The sequence below is a fragment of the Leucoraja erinacea genome, chromosome 14 (assembly GCF_028641065.1).
Source record: "Leucoraja erinacea ecotype New England chromosome 14, Leri_hhj_1, whole genome shotgun sequence".
NCBI classification, from domain to species: Eukaryota; Metazoa; Chordata; class Chondrichthyes; order Rajiformes; family Rajidae; genus Leucoraja; species Leucoraja erinaceus.
The window spans coordinates 19,272,133-19,297,061 of record NC_073390.1 but is presented as its reverse complement, the minus strand read 5'-3'; the positions used below and the strand labels follow the sequence as shown (position 1 = coordinate 19,297,061).

The 24,929-nt window shown below is 45.2% G+C and overlaps 1 protein-coding gene across 1 annotated transcript in view; it reads left to right on the top strand.

The window, feature by feature from the left end:
- The window catches only part of cp (ceruloplasmin), a 42,451-nt gene extending 18,994 nt beyond the window's left edge, over positions 1-23,457 (top strand). The window contains exons 9-19 of the mRNA XM_055645707.1: positions 507-727; positions 3,058-3,208; positions 7,161-7,373; positions 8,502-8,706; positions 11,480-11,619; positions 11,886-12,014; positions 14,408-14,514; positions 16,384-16,606; positions 17,498-17,637; positions 18,757-18,919; positions 23,252-23,457. Of these exons, the coding sequence (XP_055501682.1) occupies positions 507-727; positions 3,058-3,208; positions 7,161-7,373; positions 8,502-8,706; positions 11,480-11,619; positions 11,886-12,014; positions 14,408-14,514; positions 16,384-16,606; positions 17,498-17,637; positions 18,757-18,919; positions 23,252-23,301 (1,742 nt within the window). The 3' untranslated portion in view covers positions 23,302-23,457. The remainder of the gene's footprint in view (positions 1-506; positions 728-3,057; positions 3,209-7,160; positions 7,374-8,501; positions 8,707-11,479; positions 11,620-11,885; positions 12,015-14,407; positions 14,515-16,383; positions 16,607-17,497; positions 17,638-18,756; positions 18,920-23,251) is intronic.
- The last annotated feature ends 1,472 nt before the right edge of the window (positions 23,458-24,929 follow it).

Below are 24,929 nucleotides of genomic sequence, written 5' to 3'. Positions count from 1 at the left end.
CCAAATGTTGTGTCATCTACAGGCTTAATTACAGTATCAGCCCATCTGCATTTTTTCCCAAGTTATCTATGTATCTCACAAATAACAGAGGTTGCAGCTCTGATCCCTGACCTCTGACCTTGCCTGCCTGTGACCTTGCCAACCCCTGACCTCAAATGCCCCTGACCTCTGACATCACCAGCTGACCTCACCTGTCACTGACTGCACTCTCCTTTGGCTTTACCTACCACAGGTCTCGACTGTCCCAGACCTAACCTGCTCTTGGCCTCAGCTGACCTTTACATCACCGGACCCTGATCTCACCGAGCCCTGACCTCAATTGGTCCTGGCCTCACCTGGCCCTGACCTGCCTGACCCTGACCTCACCTGGCCCTTCACCTCACCTTGCAGAATCACACAATTGTGCAGCACAGGATCTGGACATTCAGCCCTTCACAATTTTACTGGCTCTCTTGAAGAGTTGTGAATGAATTTTAATGGCGTTGATATCCACATCTACTTTGCAGAATTTGTGGGGCAACCATCTCGATCTCCTCATGTGATGCCTGGTCGCACGTTCATTTATCAGTGGAGTGTCCCCAAAGAGTATGGGCCTGGCAGCAGTGACCCTGACTGCCAGACCTGGCTCTATTACTCAGCCGTGGACCCCATCAAGGACAGCAGTTCAGGTCTGATTGGACCTCTCATCGTGTGCAGGAAGAACGTACTGGACTCACGGGGAAAACAGGTACTGTGAGCTTGTGGATGACTCCCAGTTAGAACTCCAAGCAGATTTTACCCCAATACTGATGACCAAACTAAGATAGAATCCATCGATATGAAACGCTTTCATCAGATTATTAACAGAGATACTGCAAATCGTATTATGCAAAATTGCTTCATTCCAAAATAATATGAAGGCACGCTTCACACCATTAATTCACAAGTTTATAGGGCATAGGAACAGAATTAGGGCATTCGGACCATCGAGTCTACTCCACCATTCAATTGTAGCTGATCTATCTTTCCCCCGCAAACCCATTCTCCTGCCTTCTCCCCATAACCCCTGACACCCTTAATAATCATGAATCTCTCAATCTCCGCCATCAAAATATCCATGGACATGGCCTTGAATGTGGCAATGAATTCTACAGATTCATCACTCTCTGACTAAAGAAATTATGACAGAAATTATGACAGTTTTGGCATGATATATATAAATACACAGGGTGATCAGAGAGATAGTCACAGATTCATAGAGAGAACCAACACAGAAACAGGCCCTTCAGCCCACCAGGTCCATGCTGACTGTCAAGCACCAGTTCACATGAACCTTCCCATGCCCCATTTTATTCTCCCCACATTGCCATCAATTACCCAGAGAAGAGCCAGGAATGATTTGTAGCAGTCAATTAACCGACTGAAATGTATATTTTTGGGATGTTCGAGCAAACTGGAGCACCCAGAGGAAAATCATATTTTCACAGGGAGAGTGTGCAGATTTCACACATACATCTCTCCATCAATGGAACATGGTCAACATTCAATCCACAAATCCTTCTCAAGCAGTTGGGGATACAGTATATATTTCATACCAAGAGATTGGAGATGGCTTGAACTCCCTAGAATGTTTATAGTCCCCCAGTGCTCTGTATTGGCAGGTTCCTGACAAACCTTCCTTTAGGGGTTAGGTGGCAAACCCAAATTATTGAATATATCTGGAATAAAATGCTGGGATCAATAATGATACCAGACAAAGGGTTAAAAACTGTAGAAACAAAGAACTGCAGATGCCGGTTTATACCAAAGAGCGATACAAAGATAGGCAAATAATTAACTTGCTTCCCTGATGTACCTCGTTCATTTAGAGTGATAAAGTCATAGAGGGATACAGTGTGGAAACAGGCCATTCGGCCCAACTTGCCCACACACCAACGTGTCCCATCTACACTAGTCCCACTTGCCTGCATTTGGGCCATATCCCGCTAAACTTGTCCTATCCATGTACCTGTACAATTGCTTCTTAAATGTTGCGATAGTCGCAGCCTCAACTTCTTGTCTTGCAGCGCGCTCCATATGCCCACCACCCTTTGTGTGAAAAAGTTACCCCTCAGATTCCTATTAAATCTATCCCCCTTCACCTTTGCCTCGGTTCTATATCCCCCGACTTTGGGCAAGAAACTTTGTGCGTCTATCTTTCTTGTCCTTACACTCTGTCCTGTGTGTGGGTGTGTGTGTGAAGACCCACAGTTAAGGGCCTGACCCACTTGGGCGTCATTTGCGCCTCATTTACACGTCATGTAGAAAAATGGATTTCGTAGAGTACCGAAATCCTCGCACGCCACCTGCATGACGTATAGCTTACGCACGCTAACGAATTGGTTACGCCGCTGACGCATTGGCTACGCATGCTGACGTCGTGACATCGGACGTGTATCGTGTGGTGACGCGTGGTTACGTCACTGTGCATCAACGTCAGTAAACATGCGACCCCGCGCGCCGCTCCCATACGAAGTCGGCCCGCATTTTACGCATCATGTAACCTCTAACCTCGTCCACACAGACCTCTTCCTGGGTTTCCTGCTAGACTTTCTTGTTGTACTCCTGCCTGGCTGATCTGTAAGTATGAGGGCTGCTGCTAACAAAAGTCTCTGTTGTTGCTGTAGCAATAAAATCTGCAGTTCTTCCATGATGGTTTTGATGCAGAATGGGGAAGCAGAGTATCCTAATGACATCACGCGCACCAGACGGCTGTGCTGATGAATGATGATGCATGATTTGTGCGTGACATTCGCGCGTCAGTCACTATCAGCCTGTTGCGTAAATGACGCGCAAATGACACCCAAGTGGGACAGCCCTTAACTGTCCATTGCAAAGGTTTAGCTAATCATTTAGTTCATGAACAATTAAGGATTGGGTAATAAATCATGGCCTTAACAATGACACTTCTGAGCATGAATACGTGTAAAATGTTTGTAGGAATCGGGCTGGAGAGTTGTTATTTTTAAAGAGGGGGAAGTTTCAAGTATGTTTCTCATTTCATTCATCCAGTTTGAAATCTTTTGTTTTGTTTCCCAGAAAAATGTGGATAAGGAATTCTACCTGATGGTGACAGTATTTGATGAAAACCTAAGCTGGTATTTAGACAGTAACATCAAGAGATTTACAACTAAACCCAAAGCTGTAGATAAAGAGGACGAAGACTTCCAAGAATCAAACAAAATGCACTGTGAGTCTTTGAGATGATCATAATGGGCACACCTGCTGACATCCCCACACTGGGATGAAACACTCTTCATTTAGGTTTACCTGATGGCGTAATGGTGGCACAGTGGTAGAGTTGCTGCCTTACAGCACCAGAGACCCAGGTTCAATCCTAAACTGTACAGAGTCTGTACGTTCTCCCTGTGACCACGTGGGTTTTCTTCGGGTGCTCCGGTTTCCTCCCACACTCCAAAGACATATGAATTTGAAAGTTAATTTGCTTCGGTAAAATTGTAAATTGTCCCTTGTGTGTTGGATAGAGCTAGTGTACGGGATGATCGCTGGTTGATGTGGACTTGATGAGCCATGGGGCCTGTGTTCATGCTCTATCTCTAAAGTCTTAAAGTCTAAAGGCATAGGTCAAAGGGCCTGTCTCACAGGCAATTTTTTCGCCGACTGTCACGGTCGTAGCAGGTCGCCTAAAAAGTGGTGACTGAACTACGACAATGTCTACGACAAGCTACGAGAACCTACCACCTAGTTGACGTCACGCTACAGCAAGCTACCGACAACAGGCGACCCATTAGGATGTCCACCTACGACCACACCTACGACAACCTACAACCACACAGGCGACAACCTACGACAACCAAAATCAACCTACGTCCACCCACGACAAGCTACGACAAGCTAGGACAAGCGATGACCCTGCCGGCGACAACTAATGACAACTGAAGACTATTCAGTTGCCAGTATCTGTCGCCGGTGGATGTAGGTTGACGTAGGTAGTCGCCAATGGAATTCACCAAAGCCAGCACCCGGCGGAGGAGAAGACAAGTTACGTCAAGCTATGTCAAGGGCACAGGCGCCGAAAAGTTTTGAACATTTCAAAATCCAGCATCGATCAGAAAAATGTTACGACTCTTTAGGCGACTTGAGGAGACTACTCACGACCATACCCACGAGTCTAGTCGCCTGTAGTCGCCGAAAAAAACGCCTAAGTGGGACGGGGCTTTAGGTTTATTATTGTCACATGTACCACATGTACTGAGGCACCAAGAAAAGCTTTGTTTTACATGCTATCAGAACAGATCAGATATACCGTACATTGGTTCAATCTATTCAAACTCAAGTGCAATAGTAAGAATATAGTTCTCAGCATTTTGGTGCATTGGTTCATTAGACAAGTGTCCTCAATGGGGTGGAGGTGAATGAGGCAGGACTCGCGTGTCTGATGTAAGGTAGCTTATGTAAGGACTGTTCAGAAGCCTGATAGCAGAGGTGAAAAGCGCTGTCTGCGGAGGGCGCTCAGCATCGCCAAGGACTGCTCTCACCCCAACCATGGACTGTTTACCCTCCTACCATCCGGGAGGCGCTACAGGTCTCTCCGTTGCCGAACCAGCAGGTCGAGGAACAGCTTCTTTCCGGCGGCTGTCTCTCTACTCAACAACGTACCTCGGGTGACTGCCCCCCCCCCCCCCCCCCCCCCCCCCCCCCCCCCCCCCCCCCCCCCCCCCCCCCCCCCCCCCCCCCCCCCCTCCGGACACTTCTTATTTTTTTATTCAAATCGTTTGCTATGTCGCTCTTCAAGGGCGATGCTAAATGCATTTCGTTGTCTCTGTACTGTACACTGACAATGACAATTAAAATTGAATCTGAATCTGAATCTGAATAAGCTGTTCCTGAGTCTAGTGGTACACACTTTCCAGCTCTGTATCTTCTGCTGGACAGGAGCAGGGAGAAGAAGAAATGACTGGGGTGGGACAACTCTTTAATGGCTGCATTTCTGAGGCAGTGTGAAGCATAGATGAAGTTAACGGTGGGATTTGAATTTCTGATTTGAAATCAAAAATGTTTGTACAAAATAGCATTTAGCCATTGGTTGCAGTTTTATGTTTCAACGGTTTAGTCAGGGAATTCACAATGAGTTGATGAGAATGTGGAGAGAATAGGTTATAGGCTATATTGGAGAGAAAAGGAGATTGCTCTATGACCTATCATAGATTCCAAGGGTGGAAATGTTGTCCTTGTATGTTGTAAGGAAATATAGAATATGCTTCTGATTGGTGCAGAGTCCATCAATGCTCAAACAGAATGGATGAATGACGATTTGTTTTGCATTTTCAATACCTTCACCTCACTCAGTCATAGAGTCATAGAGTGATACAGTATGGAAACAGGCCCTTCGGCTCAGCTTGTCCACAGTGGCCAACATGCCCCAGCTCCACTAGTCCCACTTGCTTGCATTTGGTCCATATCCCTCCAAACCTTTCCTGTCCATGTGTTTCTTAAACTATGGGATAGTCCCAGCCTCAACTACCTCCACTGGCAGCTTGTTCCATACACCCTCCAGCCTTTGTGTGAAAAAGTTACCCCGCAGATTCCTACTAAATCTTTTCCCCTTCATCTTGAACCCATGTCCTCTGGTTCTCGAGTCCCCTACTCTGGGCAAGAGGTTCTGTGCATCTTTGAAGAGTCTGTGAGTCCACATTCACACTGGGAAGAACGTACTGATTCTGTATGTGTATAGTTGGATGGTTAGCAAACAGATTTACTGCCAGTGATATGTTTGGCACGCAGTGGGAAGAAATCACACCAGGTTTTGGTTTGTCCGACAGGGCCAGATGGTAATGACAATTTCTAATTGATGGTCCTTCCTCAATGCTGTTGGGCAGGAAGTTCCGTGATGTAGACCAGATGACTCTAAAGGACTGGCGATATATTTCCAAAGTTATAACGATGTACAACAGGAAAGATGTTGTCAAACTCGATAGGGTGCAGAGAAGGGTACGAGGATGTTGCCAGGACCCGAGGGCCTGAGCTGTAGGCAGAGGTCGAGCAGGGTAGGACTCTATTCCTTGGAGCACAGGAAAATGAGGGGTGATCTTATACAGTAGAGGTGTACAAAATCATGGGAGAAATAGATCAGGTAGACGGACTGGGTCTCTCGCCCAGTGTAGGGTAATCGCAAACCAGAGGATATTAAGGTGAGGGGGGAAAGATCTAATAAGAACCTGAGGGGTAACTTCTTTACACAAAGGGTGGTGAGTATATGGAACAAGCTGTTGGAGGAGGTAGTTGAGGCAGGTACTATTGCAATGTTTAAGAAACATTTAAACAGGCACATGAATCAGAGGTATATGAGCCAAACACAGTCTAGTAGGATTATTGTAGATGGGACATGTTGGCTGGTGTGGACAAGTTGGGCCAGAGGGCCTATTACAACTCTGTATGATTCTCTGACTCTATGACTCTAACTTATTGGTATTGATATTGATTTATTATTGTCATGTGTACTGAGATGAGAGAGTGTGGAATATAGATTTGCAGCATTGTGTAACATTACAGTAGCAGAGAGAAATGCCGATGTTGGCAACATGTAAATTGGAATATCGAGACTTCACCCTCACTTATGGATGTTTGAGAACAGAGAAGTAGAAGTTGTTCCTGTGTCTGGTTTCAACCTTTTGTATCCTCTGCCCGATGGGAGAGGGGAGAGGAATTACCAAGGTGAAAACATTTCTTGATTAGGTTGGCTGCTTTGCCAAGGCAGTCTGGTGTAGATGGTGAGATGTCTGGTCTATGCGATGGACTGGGCTGCATCCAAAACTCTCTGACATTTATTGTGGTCATGGGCAGAGCTGCTTCCAACGCAAGCTGTGATGCATCCCAATCTCTTTCTATGATACATCTGTAGAAGTTGCTAGGAAGTCAATTAACCTACAAACATGCACGTCTTTGTAGCGTGGGAGGAAACTGGAGCACCCGGAGAAAACCCATGCGGTCACAGGAGAACGTTCAAACTCCGTACAGACAACACCTGTGGTCAGGATCGAACCTGGGTCTCTGGTGCTGTAAGACAGCAACCCTATCTCTGCTTCCCTGTGCCGCCCGTGATTTGGATTAAATAGTTAGCGCAATAATACTTAAAAATTATAATATTTCTTTTCTCCTTTTCTCTGGAATGTGATTTTTAGCAATCAATGGATACATGTACGGCAATCAACCAGGACTGCTGATGTGCAAGGGAAACTCAGTGCACTGGCATCTGATGGGCCTGGGGTCAGAGGTCGACATCCATGGGATTTACTTCCAGGGCAACACCTTCACAAGCCGAGGGACGCATAGAGACACAATGAACCTGTTTCCACACATCTCAACCACCGTCACCATGCAGCCAGATAGTTCAGGTAGAGATGCCCAGGTGATATTTTGCAGATGATATTTGTAATAATGTTAAACAAAATAGAAATTGTGGCTGGTCTGGTGTAGAAGATCAATATCTCCATCTAATGCAGAGAAAAAAACAAGTGCTTGAATGAATCGGTCTCACCATTATAATATATTTTACCTCTGTATATTATATTGCTTCTTGCACTCCTGTGATCCATTAACAATCTTCTGCCCACTCCTGGAGATGCAAGGAATGGCAGGTGCTGGAATCTTGAGCAAACCACAAAGTGCTGGAGTAACTCGTGGGTCAGGCAGTTTCTATGGATGCAGACGACCTGTCTGCAGTGCTTTATATTCACTCATCATCCTCCTGCAGGAGGATGAGGGGTGATTTTATAGAGGTGCACAAAATCAAGTGAGGAATAGATCGAATAGACGCACGTGCCCAGAGTTGGGGAATCGAGAGCCAGAGGACATATGCATTTAAGGTGAGGCAGGATAGATTTAATAGGAATCTGAGGTGTCACTTTTTCACACAAAGGGTGGTGGTTGCATGGAACGAGTTGCCAGAGGAGGTAGTTGAGGCAGGTACTATAGTGATGTTTAAGAAACATTTAGACAGGTGCATGCATAGGTTAGGTGCATGGGTTTACTCCCACACTCCAAAGACGTACAGATTTGTAGGTTAATTGGCTCCAGTAAGAATTGTAAATTGCCCCTAGTGTGTATGATGGTGCTAGTGTACGATGATCACTGGTCAGCGCGGACTCGGTGGGCCAAAGGGCCTGTTTCACCTCTGTATCTCTAAAGTGACAAAACTAGACATAATAGAACTGTTGACACATGGGAGGGGTATAGTTAAAGGGTTAGAGGCGTATTGTCAAATCATTATTATGTGACTTCTGTTAGTCCAAAGTGGATAATCCAACAAGGCTTTGGAGTCAAGTGTGCCTGAAAATCAGTGGTGGACCTGTACTTGATGGCCAGTGGGCTGGACCTGTACTTGATGGCCAGTGGGCTGGACCTGTACTTGATGGCCAGTGGGCTGGACCTGTACTTGATGGCCAGTGGGCTGGAGCTGTAAAATTCCCAGACTCAATCCTTGCAACGGTTTGGTCTTTACTTTATGACGTTGTCTTATGCAGGCACATTTGGAATTGCCTGCAAGACCGCAGATCACTTCGCTGGAGGAATTAAACAGTTTTATACAGTGAATAAGTGCTCCGTGTTCAACTTTCCTTCATTTACTCACCATGAAAAGAAGTACTATATTGCAGCGATTGAGATCGAATGGGATTATTCACCCTCAAGGAATTGGGAACGACAACGGCATATATTTCATGAAGAAAGGTAACTGTAGGAGGGAATTTTGTGTTATACCCTTACCCTGAATTTGACTTTACTTGGGGGCCAGCTCAAATAGGCACAGGCACAAAATAAAACATATCCTAGATCAGTGGTAAGTTTATCGAACCAGTGGGTTTATTGAAGGCCTTAACAGGGGCGGTCACGGTGGCACAGCAGTAGAGTTCCTGCCTTACAGCCAATGCAGCGCCGGACACACGGGTTCGATCCCGACTACGGGTTCTGTCTGTACGGAGTTTGTACGTTCTCCCCGTGAGATCTTCGGTTTCCTCCTACACTCCAAGGACGTACAGTTTTGTAGGTTAATTGGCTTGGTATAATTGTAAATTGTCCCAAGAGGGTGTAGGATGGTGGTAAACGGGGCTGCGGAACGTTTTTGAGCGATCGCTGATCACCGGCCTCGGGGGTACCCGGTGAAGGAGCGGAGCGACGGAGCGGGGGGGAGGGCGGCACAATTATTATTTTTTGTTGTTGCTCGACCTCCAAAAACTGGGGGATAATACAGGCCATCCCCCAACTCAAAAAGTGGGGGGGTATATCCCACCCCCCCCCCCCCCCCCCTCTCTTTTTTTTTTTTTTTTTTCAACACATCAAATACTACAACAGATCAAGTCATACACAAAACGGACTTACATTATATCGTGTCATTATAGTACAACATTACAATCATTATTCACAATACTCTCAACCCCACGCGGTGACCAGCGCCCACGGAATACCTCCAAAGTCCCCCCCCTCTCTCTCTCTGCCTTCCTCTCTCTCTCTCCCTCTCGGGGCCAACTCCCTCTCCCTCCCTCTCGGGGCTGACTGACTCCCTTTCTCTTGCTCTCTCGGGGCCCACCCCTCCTCCCTTCCGCTCAGCAGCTAATCACAGCGCTTCGTTCAATGCCTCGACTGTGAACCGTGCTGTGATTGGCCATTGAGCGGAGGGGAGGGAGAGTTTGGGGGGCAGTCGGTTTCTGCTACGGCTGGTCGTGATTTTACCCAAAGATCATAGAGCGGTGGTTTTACCGCGCTCATAATTTCGGGTTATGAAGCATGCCTCGCCAAAAAAGTGCCCCCCCAGTTCCGCGGCCCATGGTTAATGTGCGGGAATCGCTGGTCGGCATGGACCCGGTGGGCCGAAGGGCCTGTTTCTGCGCTATATCTCTAAACTAAAGTACGCACAGAAAAAACCCAAAGTGTTTCAAATATTCACTGTACCTATAGCATTTTTATATTCTCATGACACAATGATTACTTGTGAATTTGACATCTTTGATCAATGTCGTTGTATCCTTTCATCCTTGTCTTTCTTCAGATTTATCTTTAACTTTGTGTTTCCTGTTATTTTGAAATAATCTCGTCTAATAGATCTAACAAATGGACAAAAGACCCATTTCCTGTGCAGTTTTATTATCTTCAGCTGTTTACAACCCCCAATTTTTATTTTAACTAAATTAGTTGTGCTGTAGAACCCAGGCACCATGACACATCTATTTATTGTGTCATTAGCATCCTTAGGTTCCCTACGTTGACCATTTCCCCCATCATGCTTTCCCAATATGTAGGCTCTAGCGTTAAACACATTACAAACCACTCATCTTCCTTAAAAGTTTCAACATTTCCGGCAACAGTAACTCTTAGACAATATGTGGGTAGATGGCCCAACCCATCCATGCGGACCAAGATGCCGTATCCAAGCTCGATCCATTTGCCTACGCCATGCCCCTATCTCTGCAAATATTTCCTATCCATGTACCTCTGATCATTGTTTAGTTTAATTTAGTTTATTATTGTCATGTGCACCGAGGTACAGTGAAAAGCTTTTGTTTGCATGCTATACAGTCAAAGAAAAGGCTGCACATGATTATATTCAAGTCGTCCACAGGGCCCAGATAAAAGATAAAGGATATAGAATGATTAGTGCAAAGATATAAGATTGGTCCAACAAAGAGCAATTAAAGATAGTTCAAAGGTCTCCAGTGAGGTAGATGGGAGGTCAGGACCGCACGCTAGTTGATGACAGGATGGTTCAGTTGCCAGATAACAGCTGGGAAGAAACAATCCCTGAATCTGGAGGTGTATGTTTTCAAACTTCTGTACCTCTTGCCTGATGGGCGAGGGGACGAGGGAGTGAATGGTCTCCCATTATGCTGGTGGTCTTGCTGAGGCAGCGTGAAATGTAGATGGTCAATGAAGGGAGGTTGATTTGTGTGATGGTCTGGGCCACATCCCCAACTCTCTTCAATTTCTTGTGGTATTGAATGGGGCTGTTCATAGCCTTAATAGGTCCAACGTTTGAGTCTTTCTTTATCCTCTGCGTTCAAGAGAGAGTTAAATATAGCTCTTAGGGCTAACGGTATCAAGGGATATGGGGAGAAAGCAGGAATGGGGTACAGATTTTGGATGATCAGCCATGATCATCCAGAGAGAGAGTGTCACACAGAGAGTGGTGAATCTGTGGAATTCTCTGCCACAGAAGGTAGTTGAGGCCTGTTCAGTTGCTATATTTAAGAGGGAGTTAGATGGCCCTTGTGGCTAAAGGTATCAGGGAGTATGGAGAGAAGGCAGGTACAGGGGGATACTGAGTTGGATGATCAGCCATGATCATATTTAATGGTGGTGCAGGCACGAAGGGCCGAATGGCCGACTCCTGCACCTATTTTCTATGTTTTCTATGTTTCTAAGATTAAATCCAATTCTCCCAAAGTTTTATCAACTTGGAACATAATATTTGCTTCTATTAACATGTCTATTTTTGTGCTTACATCTTTAGTCCCGGCGAGGCTTATGTAGTTCAAGGAAATGTGACAATTGGTTCCAAGTATAAGAAAGTCGTTTATCGGGAATATACTGATAAGACATTTACCAAACAAAAGGAAAGAACTAAAGAGGAGCAACACCTGGGAATTCTAGGTATTCTGCATGTATATTTGTTGCTGGGTTATTGTTTTTTTTTAAGAACCTGGATGTTCCGTATCATTAGTTTATTGATACATTTATACAGCTTTCTAATGAAATGTTTCAATCATAATGACAAGTGTAAGTAGGAAAACATGGCAGATGGTTATATATAATGGAAACAGGTAAATGGTAATAGTCCTCATCTGTTAGATACTAATGTTCAGTGTGTTGTATAGCGGTATCGTTGCTGCTTACAGATTTGTTCTCTCCACCCACAGGTCCTTTACTTCATGGAAACGTGAATGATAAGCTCAAAATTGTCTTCAAAAACCTTGCTTCAAGGCCATATTCTATTCATTCACACGGAGTGAAGGACGAAAGCCCTACAATTAAATACACTCTTCCAGGTAAAGGTCTTATACCATGGTTATGGTTTGTTCTGTGGTCAGGTCTCCTTCTTCAAGTTCTAGGTCTAAGGCACCAAATGAGGCAAATTGGAGAAACAGCACCTCATATTTAGCCTGGGCCGCTTACAATTCAGCGGTATCAATATTGACTTCTCTAACTTCAAGTAACCCTTGCATTCCCTCTCTCTCCTCTACCCTAGTTCTCAGATTAGTTTGACTTGTCTTCCTGATTAAATTTGACTTTATATGCTTTGTTGTCACCTTCCCCCCAGCTAACAATGATCTATTGTACATTTTCCTTGAACTTCGTCCTCTTTGATCTCTCGTTTTCACACCTTACCTCTTCCATGTCTCTCGTTTCCCTCTCCCCTGACTTTCAGTCTGAAGAAGGGTCTCGGCCTGAAACATCACCCATTCCTTTTATCCAGAGAGGCTGCCTGTCCCACTGAGTTACTCCAGCATTTTGTGTCTATCTTCGCTGTAAACCAGCATCCCCAGTTCCATCCAACACATCTCATTTACTGCCATGCTCGAGCTTCCAAAAGACCAAACCTGATCTAACGTCGCAAAAATCACAGCATCTGCACTCTCTTGTGTTTCTCTTGTGTTTCTGGTTCTAATGTTGACTGCACTTGGAACTTACGTTGAGTAATTGATAAGATGTTAGAAGTTCACCGTATGTAAATACGGAGGAATTAAAACAGGGCTAACTCAATATCGTCCCTAAGGTGCTGGAAAATAGCTGGTAATTTAAAACAAGTGGCAATGGTATTTAGAAGATAGAAATTGGGTAACTTACAACCCAGGGGTATGAATATTGACTTCTCTAACCAAGTAACCCCTGCATTCCCTCTCTCTCCATCCCTCCCCAATCCAAGTCACACCAGCTTGTCGTTCTCACCTAGAAAACACTAACAATAGCCTGTTTCCTTTATCTTTGTTACTTTTTTGCATATCTTTCATTCCTTTGTTCTATATCTCTCTACATCATTGTTTACATCTTTTGTTTCCTTTTCCCGTGACTTTCAGTCTGAAGCAGGGTCTCTACCCGAAACATCACCCATTCCTTCTCTCCAGAGATGCTGCCTGTCCCGCTGAGTTACTCCAGCATTGTGGGTCTTTCTTCAGTTTAAACCAGCATCTGCAGTTCCTTCCGACACAAGGGTATTTAGAAATAAAGCTTACCAAGTCAGGGAATGTTCTTCCTGTGGTTTCCCACAGAGGCAGGAAGACAGGTTCAATACTAAATAATGCGGCAAGGTCACAGAGAGCAATTGATCATAAGACAGGTCATCGACCCATATGACAAATGCTTTGTGTTTAACAGTTTTACTTGCTTGTGCTAAACATGTGTGGGATCTTTGGTTGCTGGTTTTCCTCATATGCCAGGTTCCAGTTAAGTTCAGCAGAAGAGGCGGCATGGAGGTGCAGCGGTAGATTTGCTGCTTTACAGCGGAAGAGACCTGCGTTAGATCCTGACTATGGGTACTGCTTGTATAGAGTTTGTACATTCTCCCTGCGACCGTGTGGGTTTCCCCCGGGTGTTTCAATTCCCTCCCACATCCCAATGACGTGCTGGGTTGTAGGTTAATTGCAAATTGCCCCTGGTGTGCAGGGAGTGGATGAGAAAACATCGAACTTTGTTTACGAGAATGATCCTAGGATGGGCTAACATATGATGAGCGTTTGACAGCACTGAGCCTGTACTCGCTGGAGTTTAGAAGGATGAGGGGGAGCCTCATTGAAACTTACTGAATAGTGAAAGGCCTGGATAGAGTGAATCTAGAGACTCTACCACTAGTTTCCACTAGTTTCCACTAGTGGTAGAGTCTAGGACCAGAGGACACAACCTCGGAATCAAAGGATGTACCTTTAGAAAGATGAGGAGGAATTTCTCTAGTCAGAGGATGATGAATCTATGGAATTATTTGCCACAGACGGTTGTGGAGACCAAGTCAATGGATATTTTAAAATATTCTTGATTAGTACGGGTATCAGGGTCATGGGAAGAAGGCTGGAGAATGGAGTTGATAGGAAAAGTAGAATCAGCCATGATTGAATGGCAGAGTAGACTTGATGGGCCGAATGGCCTAATTCGGCTGCTACAACTTATGAACTTATGGTTGGCATGGACTTGGTGGGCAGAAGGCTCGGTTTCCGTGCTGTATTTCTAAAACTAAAACTAAAACTTAACTAAGGGTTGACCTTTACAAAGTGAGCTCTGGAGATCTCTCTTCAGCATCCTGGACATTGCACTGTTTACACCAGGACAAGTGAGATGAAAAGGTGCCCATTTATAGCTGGAAGTGACTGGACGATCGCACTAACAAAGAAGGATTAGTATGTGGCCCATCAGGTGAATCAATGTCTGATTAAACTTATCTTACTTGCAGGCGAGACAGGAACGTATATTTGGACGATTCCCGCTCGATCTGCCCCTACAAATGAGGAATCCCGGTGCATTCCATGGGCTTACTACTCAACTGTAGATCCAAATAAGGTACTGCAGGTTAATGCGTTGAATACCAATTTTGTGGCAACTGAAGGAGGAAGAAGGGGGGGGGGGGGGGGGTTGTGGAGGGTCTGGGGGGGTGGGGGGGTGGGGGGGGGGTGTCGAGGAGGGGGAGGGGACAGTGACACGAAGTAGGCGTGGTCCCCATGGCTACAATGTGAGCCGCAACAAGAGCCATGTCACCGCACTGTGTGGTGGGTGAAGAAGGCTTCACTGGAGCACTTTGCGAGTCGGGAATGGGTTTGGAAGCCGGGGCTCTAAATGGCCGGGGAGATGGTGGGAGCCGGGGATGGGCCGGCAGCTCATTCCATTCGCATTCAGTTTACATTTTATATTTGTTCCATTTAAGTTTCTGTCACTCCATTGTGCTTTAGAGGGGGTGTCATTCGGGTGCTGTCTGTATGGAATTTGTACGTTCTCCCTGTGACCGCGTGGGCTTTCTCCAGGTGCTCCGGTTTCCTCCCACACTTCAAAGATACGTTAATCGGCTTCTGTAAATTGTCCCTAGTGTGTAGGATGGTGCTAGTGCGTGGGGTGATCGCTGGTCGGTGTGGACTTGGTGGGCCGAAGGACCTGTTTTCACGCTGTAAAGGATCCCGACCCAAATTCATGTTCTCCCGAGATTCTACCAGTCCATTGAGTTACTCCAGCACTTAGTGTTCTACTCAAGACTCCAGCATCTGCAGTTCCTTGTGTCTCCATGACAACTGATTTTAGTTCATGAGATCCCAGCGTTAACCCTCCCTGGACAGATTTGCTTTGTTTACTCTCTCTGTACATATCGTAAATGGATTAACATATTGAAAGACAATTATTTTAAAAATAAAATGGGTAGTCTCCTTGCAATTCCTTCAACCTGCTTGTCAGAAGAACCAGGTGTATGAGGAAGGGTCTCGACCCGAGACTTCACCTATTCCTTTTCTCCAGAGATTGAGCTTGAGTCGCTGAGTTACTCCAGCATTTTGTGTCTATCTCTGGTGTAAACCAGCATCTGCAGTTCCTTCCTACACGAGGAAACATCTTGTTACCTGGTGACATGCAGTGGTCTGGAATATTTTGCCTGAAGAGGTGATGGAAAAAGATTCAACAGTAACTTTTGAAAGGTCATAGTCACAGGGTCACACAGTGTGGAATCACAGCTTAAGGATAAGGGGGAAATCCTTTAAAACCGAGATGAGAAGAACTTTTTTCACACAGAGAGTGGTGAATCTCTGGAACTCTCTGCCACAGAGGGTAGTTGAGGCCAGTTCATTGGCTATATTTAAGAGGGAGTTAGATGTGGCCCTTGTGGCTAAGGGGATTAGGGGGTATGGAGAGAAGGCAGGTACGGGATACTGAGTTGGATGATCAGCCATCATATTGAATGGCGGTGCAGGCTCGAAGGGCCGAATGGCCTACTCCTGCACCTAATTTCTATGTTTCTATGTTTCTAATCAAGCCCTTTGGCCCAACTTGCCCACACCGACCAACATGCCCCATCTACACTAGTCCCACCAGCCTGCATTTGACCCATTGGTCTAAACCTGCCCTATCCATGTACATGTCCAAATCAAGTATCCTGTCCCTTATCATGTATCTTTTCATTGTAAATGGCTTGATTGGAATTTGTATTTCTGCTGACTGGATTACACGCAACACAAACTTTTCACTTTGGTACATGTGACAATAAACTAAACTACTTCATAAACATAGTGATATTACCTGGAAAGGTTGTTGTATAAATTTGCAAAGGGAAAGCATTTACAAGGTGAAAGGAAAAGGGGAGGAACTCATTATAAAGCGACTGAAGAGCACGTTAGACCCAATGGCTTCAGATGCGTATCATTTTTTGATTTTCATTCTTTTTCTCTGTTGCAGGATTTATACAGCGGCCTGATAGGGACTCTGGTAACCTGTCAGAAGAACTTCTTGGAAAAAATTGGTTTGAAGAAATCAGAGTACAAGGAGTTTGCTCTTCTCTTCCTGGTGTTGGACGAGAATCAGTCTTGGTATTTGGATGAGAATATTAAAAATTACTGCTCCAAGCCAAAGCAAGTTGACAAAGAAGATGATGATTTTATTGAGAGCAACAAAAAACACGGTATGTTCAGAGCTACCGCGGTCTACTTTAAAGGACCAGAGGCAGTTATTTACGAGACCTATGGTGGTTTGGAACCTCTTCCTTCACATCCACTATCTCCGTTAGCATTCAGTCATGGGATCCATGGACATGGTTGAGTTTAGTTTAGAAAAACAGCCTGGAAACAGACCCTCAGCTCACCAAGTCCACGCCAACCTTTGATCACCCATTCACGCTAGTTCTTTGTTATCCCACTTTTTCACCCACTCCCTGCATACTAGGGGCAGTTTGTACAGAGGCCAATTAACCTACGAACCCACACGATGACTTTGGGATGTGGGAGGAAACCGGAGCACCCATAGGAAACACACATGCTCACGGGGAGAAGGTGTAAGAAGCGCAAGATTTGCTGTTAATTTAACCTACATTTAATATTTGTTTTATTGAAGTTTAGGGGGATGACAGATGGCACAATGGGCTAAGTGTTCGGCTGGCGACTGGAAGGTAGCCGGTTCGAATCCCGCTTGGAGTGCATACTGTCGTTGTGTCCTTGGGGCAAGACACTTCACCCACCTTTGCCTGTGTGTAAATGTAATGTAATTATGTGAAGCACTTTGGGGTCAATGCAAGTTGACTGAAAATGTGCTATATAAATAAGATTAATATATTATTATTAAGTTTCTGGTAAGTCCATGGTGCTTTAGAGGCATGGGAGGGGAATAATTATTGAGTCAGTAGAGTATTGTTGAATTGTTATTATGTGACCTCTGTTGGTCCAGCAAAAATGGATTATCCAGTATTAGGCTCTGGAACCAAAAGTGCTGGAAAATCAGTGGGGGACCTGTACTGTATAATATTCCTGCAATACGATCATGGCAAGGCACTACTTTACCTTTTCCTTCACGATTCCAGCTATTAATGGGAGGCTCTATGGAAACTTACTTGGATTGGATATGTATGTGGGTGACAAAGTATTTTGGTATCTCACTGGCATGGGCAATGAGGTAGACATGCACACAGCTCATTTCCACGGACACAGCTTTGAATACAAGGTAAGTGTTTTATTGTACGTTTCAGTTTTAGTTTTGTTTATGGTCACATGTACCGAGGTACAGTGAAAAGCTTTTTCTTGTTGTTCCTTGCTAACCAGTCAATGGAAACACTATACATGATGACAATCGAGACATCCACAGTGTACAGACACATGATAAAGGAAATAACGTTTAGTGCAAGATAAAGTCCAGTAAGATAGCCCGAGGTTTACCAATGAGTTAGATGGCAGCTCAGGACCCCTCTCTAGCTGTTGATAGAATGGTTCAGTTGCCGTATAACAGCTGAGAAGAAACTGTCCCTGAATCTGGAGGTGTCCGTTTTCACACTTCTGTACCTCTTGTCTGATGGGAGAGGGGAGAAGAGGCAGTGACCGGGGTTGACTCGTCCTTGATTATGCTAGTGGCTTTGCCTTGAGTTTAATTCAGGAAATCAGGATGCATCTCACATCTGGCTCCTCTGTTTTATGCGAGGGAGAACTGGAATAAATTTTACAATCCCATACAGGTATTTGGATAAGGTTGACAACCTTAAGTAAACAAATGCAACAAGCGGTTGATTATTATTGTGCTGTGCTTCAATTATTGTATTATGTTTTACTCTAGTGTGTTTTGAGGCACTTTTCCTTAATAATTTTCTAACTTTCAAAGTAATTTCTATTTAAAGTATGCCAATTGATCAATTTATAATGCCTTTGATTATTAGTTAGTGAGTTTAGTTTATTGTCACGGTTACGAAGGTGCAGTGAAAAGCTTTTTTGTTGCATGCTATCCAGTCAGCAGAAAGACTACATATGATTACAATCAAGCCGTCCACAGTGTATGGGGAATTATGTTCAGTGCAAGATAAACTCCAGTAAAGTCCAATTAAAGAGTTCAAAGGACTTTGATAGCTATAAGATAACTAAAGATTCTCAGGGCACGGCATTGATCATCTGAGTCCTAGCCGACAGTCCTGGGCAGTGTTTAGTATTTAGGCCTTTTGTTCGTTGGGCTATAATATACAACCCTTTGAAGTGGAACACATTTTGATATGTATGTTGCCTTTATACCTCCCATGGTGTTTCTGAATCAATGTGTTGGAAAGCATCTCTGAACATGTCTGTGGTTACTTCCCCACAGATGAATGGAGTCCACCATGGAGATGTTTACGATCTCTTCCCAGGAACGTTCCAAACTGTGGAAATGCTTCCACAACATCCAGGCACCTGGCTCCTCCACTGTCATGTAACAGATCACATCCACGGGGGCATGGAAACAACATATACAGTCCACAAAAAACCAGGTAAAAGTCGAAGTAGGCCTGCAAAACAGTCCAAAATATAGCAGTGGCATTTGTAACCAAGCAGAGAAATGAATGGGTGTTAACTGTAAAGAACTATAACATCCTTGTCCACAGTACAAGGATATTTATAAAATGTTGATGGCACCAGACACATAGCAACACTTGCATACTGCCTAGGTGAGGTCTGCTCTATGATTTTACCCATTTGTATGCAAAGTAAAGCAAAGCATTTCACTGTACTTCAGTACATGTGACAATATAGTATCATTCTTTAATTCAAGGATAAGGGGTATCAAATGATTATAGCCACAAGCAAATTACAAACTGCTGGAGAAACTCAGTTGGTCAGGCAGCATCCGTGGAGGGAAATGGGCAGTACTGTGACTCCGCGGTAGATTTACTGCCTTACAGCGCCAGAGACCCGGATTCAATCCTGACAATGGGTGCCTTGTGTACAGAGTTTGTGCGTTTTTCCTGTGACCACGTGGGTTTTCTCTGGGTGCTCCGGTTTCCTCCCACTTTCCAAAGACGCGCAGGTTTGTAAGTTAATTTGGCTTCTGTAAAATTATAAATTTTCCCTAGTGTGTAAGATAGTGCTAGTGTACAGGGATCCTTGGTCGGCGCGGACTGGGTGGGCTGATGGAGCTTTTTTTCAAGCTGTATCTCTAAAGTCTAAAATCTAATGTAAATCAGGACCCATCCACAAAAAGAGTCTGAAGAAGGGTCACAATCTCTGAAAAGGGGTCCTGACCTGAAAAGTCATCTGTCAATTGCTAGCTGATTTGAGTTCCTTCAGCACTTTGTGTTTTGCTCAAGATTCCAGCATCTGCAGTTCTTTGTGCCTCCATTATAGATACCAAGTGCCCCATATTCATGTTTCCAAGTTACTTTGCACGGTGCACATCTACAGAGTTTATGTGTGGAGCTGGGCGACAATCAGCTTGGTGGGAACAGAGAGCATTTGGGCAATTACAGTGAAACGGTGTTGGCGTAGAGTAATCCTGCACAGAATTACACTCAAGGTTGCAGGGAGACCCGATAGAGGTTTATAAAATTATGAGGAGCATAAATAGATATAGAGTTAGAACATTTCCCCCCACAGGAGGGCATAGCTTTAAGGTGAGAGGGGCAAAGTCTAAAGGAGATATGCAGGGCAAAATTATTTTTACACAGAGGGTGGTGAATGCCTGGAACATGCTGCCAGGAGGGGTGGTGGAGGCAGATACAACAGTGGTATTTAAGAGACTTTTGGATAGGCATGTTGACATGCAGGGAATGGAGGTATATGGATTATGTGCAGGCAGATAAGATTTGGTCTTGGCATCATGTTCGGCACATACATTGTGGGCTGAAGGGTCTATTCTTGTGCTGTAGCGTTCTATGTCCTAATTATTGGCATCTTGTCATTTCTATCCAAAACTCTGAAGCCCGTGCCCTAACATTTTTCTTATTTTTGACTTGTGTAAACAAAATTTTGGTCATTTGTCTAAATGCCTTGAAGTAGCTTGACTAATTCATTTTGATTAGTAATACACCAATTGGAGATAAGTTCATAAGTCATAGGAACTGAAGTAGGCCATTCAACCAATCGAGACTACTCCACCATTCAATCAGGCTGATCTATCTTTCCCTCTCAAACCCATTTTCCTGCCTTCTTCCCATAACCTTTGACACCCTTACTAATCACGAGACAGTCAATCTACAACTTAAAAATACCCAATGACTTGACCTCCACAGCCGTCTGTGACAATGAATTCCACAGATTCTTCTAACTAAAGAAATTCCTCCTCATCTCCTTTCTAAAGGTATGTCCGTTTATTCTGTGGCTGTGGCCTCTGGTCCTAGACTCTCCACTAGCGGGAAAATCCTCTCTACATCCACTCTATCCAGGTCTTTCACTATTTAGTAAGTTTAATTGAGGTCCCACATCATCCCTCTAAACTCCAGCATAGTGCAGGCCCAGTGCTGTCAAATGCTCAAGATATATTCGCTACTTCCAAGAACTATACAAATGGAGATTGTTGTTGTATATAGGCCATACATTGCACTCCAGATAGGACCACGAAAATCCATTGGATGCTCTGAAGTGTCATTTTTGGTCACATCTGATTTTAAATTTGTATCCAGTTTCTTCTTCCCCTTTCATCTTTAGACCCTCTTTCTGCATGGTCATATAAACCAAAATGGGAGGTCACTTTCATAGGTATACTTCCTTGCACGGAAATCGCTATCAAAATATGGGGGGGGGGGACCGGGGGACAGAGGGACACACAATTTCTTGGCGGTCGCGCGCGCATGTGCGCGCGCGCGCACACACACACACACACACACGCATATGCGCGCACACACACACACACAGCACACACACACACACACACACACACACACACACACACACACACACACACACACACACACACACATCCCTTTGGCCACACACACACACACACACCACACACACACACACACACACACACACACACACACACACACACACACACACACACACACACACACACAGAATTTTGGAGGCTCAATCCAGCTCTAAATGCAGCTCAACTCTGCCTGTCTCACCGGATTAACCTACAGCCCTGCCTGGATTGACAGGATACCAGCCTGGAGTCGTGGAGCTATCGCTGCTTCTCCGCGCTGGCTGTGAACCTGGGCCATATTTCCTGTAAGTCCAGGCAGGGCTGTAGGTTAACCTGGCGGGACAGGCAGTTGAGCTGGGTTTAGCGCTGCTTCTCTGCTCTGGCTGTGGGCCTGGGGACATCGCTCCCGTCTGACTCCCGACGTCTCTGGCCACCCCTGGGGGGGGGCACTCACGTGGGGATGGTAATCGTCCAGTGGCGATTCGGCAGCGATTGCAGCGCCGGAGAGCCGGGATGGATCCTGGCTGTGGATGAGGCGCAGGTCTGTGTCCAGGGCTGCCGAGATTGTTTTGGCACGTCTCACTCCTCCAATCACCGTGCTCTATGCTATTAACTAATCTCTTTCTTTTAACTCGTTTCTTCATTAAACAGGCCCTTAGTCCGCTCTGCTGGTCTCTGGGAATTATCCTCATTTACCCCCACCCTTCATCCCGCCATATCCTGGTTCCCCATGATCAACTCACCTGTTTCTGACTGCAAGGGACTTCCGCCTCTGACCGACACCTCCCTCCTCCAATCATCGCGCTGAATCATCATGTCCCGCCCCAATTGCCTGCTGACCGACGTCTCTCTTGTCCAATCGGCACCCTCGAGCAGCAGTCCCACCCCCACTGACTCGCGGAAAGCGGAGATTTCACCGGGTTTTAAAATCTGGATTACAAAAAATGGGGGGAATCGTCCCCCACCTCTCAAAACAGTGAGTGGGAGAGCGTGTCCCCCCGGCACCCCCGGGATTTCCGCCCATGCTTCCTTAGATGGCGGCGCTGCCTTAGCAGCAACGGCTCGCCTGCAGTCTGCCTGTTTTTTCTTTCTTTTTTTGTGTTGTTCTTTTGTCCTGTTTAGTTGATTTTTGGTTTATTATGTTGTGTATGTGGAGGGGAACACGTTTTTGATCTCTTCCTTCGGGGGATGCAACTTCTTTTGTCGTATCCCCCGTCTCCGCCTGCGCCGAGGCCTAATGGCGGAGCTGGCGGCCTCGGAGCTGGGCAGCGGCAGCGGCGGCCTGGCCTCGGAGCTGGGACAGTGGCGGCCAGAACTCGGAGCTGGGGCACGTTCCGGCGGCAGCGGCCACTCGACCCGACCGCGGGCCCAGTGGAACGACAGCGGCGGCTGGGACAGCGGCAGCGGCCTCGACGCAGAGGGAGAATAAGAAGGGATGAGACAAAGACTTAAGACTTTTGCCTTCCACCACAGTGAGGAGGTACCTGGTGTACTCACTGTGGTGGATGTTCATTTGTGTTTATTGTGTGTTTTGTCATTTTTACTATACGTAGGACTGCAAGGCAACTAAATTTCGTTCAGACCGCAAGGTCTAAATGACAATAAAGGCTACGTTACTTGTTACTTGTTACTTGTAATGAAGTTGGTACCTTAAAATAACAGCACCTACATGGCTGTAGATGCTGGAATCTTAAGCGATCAATAAACTGCTGGAGGAACTCAGACTGAAGAAGAGTCCCGACCCACAACGTCGTCTGTCCGTTTCCCTCAACAGATGCTGCCTGACCCACTGAGCTCCTCCAGTACTTTGTGTTTTAGATCTGACCTCCCTGTAGCCTTTAACCCACTGCAGAGAGATCTAACAATGTTTGTATTACTTACTACATTCGCTTAAACCTAGATTTTTCTCATAAGTTTGTATCTTTTATCTAATATTAATTTTCTCTCTTCTCCCACCCAGAAAAAGGGAGCAGCTTTTTATCGTTCGGGAAGTTGTTTGGTTCCAACTAATTAGGATCAGTTGAAGATTGTACAGATATCTTTCACAGCTCGAACTCCAGCTAATGATTTCAATCTCATGCAAAAGGATTGTTGCATTGGAAGTGTTGCTGAGATTGTTACATGGACCCCGTTGTCGACAAGTGTCTAATAAAATTTTTAAGTCCACTGGTTTACTGTTACGGTAATTTCAAGACAAATGTAAAACAGCTGGACAGTCTTACTGCCGAGCATGTTGGCTGAAGAATGCACATCTTTGTTCGGCACTGTTCTGGGGGAGAGGATAGCATGGGCGAATAACTAGTAAATATGGACGTGTATTGTGTGATTGTGGTCACAGGGAACGGCAGACAAAGCCCAAAGTTAAAGACATGGAAAACAGCAGTGATGACACCCAAGATGTAGGAACTCCATTATGTTACAGCATACATGCTTCATTGTAATAGAAACATAGAAAATAGGTGCAGGAGTAGACCATTCGGCCCTTCGAGCTTGCACCGCCATTCAATATGATCATGGCTGATCATCCAACTCGGTATCCTGTACCTGCCTTCTCTCCATACCCCCTGATCCCTTTAGCCACAAGGGCCACATCTAACTCCCTCTTAAATATAGCCAATGAACTGGCCTCAACTACCTTCTGTGGCAGAGAGTTCCAGAGATTCACCACTCTCTCTGTGAAAAATGTTTTTCGCATCTTGGTCCTAAAGGATTTCCCCTTTATCCTTAAACTGTGACCACATAGAACTGTGATCCAATAGAAAATTGGATCTACTGTCAAATAAGTTAGACTTGTGGACAATCATTTTATTCTGTAATCAAGACCTAGTTCGTTATCTAATTAAGTCTTTCTGTAACCTCTATTCTATAATCACGACCTAGTTTTACTGTTAGCCTTGTTGCTTCTTTTAAAAGAACTACAGCGTGGAAATGGGCCATTCAGCCCACCAAGTCCACGCTTACATTGATCGCCTCGAACACTAGCACTATCGAACACCAGGAACAATTAATAATTTTGCCAAAGCCAATTAACCTACAAACCTGCATGTCTTTGGAATGTGGGGGGAAACCAAATCACCCAGAGAAAACCCACACGGTCAAAGGGAGACCGTACAAACTGCGTACAAGTTGCTTTGATCTGTAAGTTCTCCTACCTCTAGTTTCCCCCTCCTTGACTCTCAGTCTGATGAATGGTCTTGAATAGTGAAAGGCCCGGATAGAATGGCTGTGGAGAGGATGTTTCCACCAGTGGGAGAGTCTATCCAACCTCTCCCAGAGATTCAGAATAAAAGGATGTACCTTTAGTAAGGAGATGAGGAGGAATTTATTTAATGGGAGGGTGGTGAAATCTTTGGAATTCATTGCCACAGGCAGCTGTAGAGGCCATGTTATTGGGTAATTTTAAGATGGAGATTGACAGATTCTTGATTAGTAAGGGTGTTGGAGTTATGGGGAAAGGCAGGAGAATGAGGTTGAGAGGGAAAGGTAGCTCATGATTGAATGGCAGAGTAGACTTGATGGGCTGAATGGCCTAATTCTGCTCCTATAACGTATGGACATGATAACGTGAAGCACCTTTATAAAACACTGGATTGGCCACTGCTGAAGTATTACGTCCAGTTCCAGACAACGCACTAGAC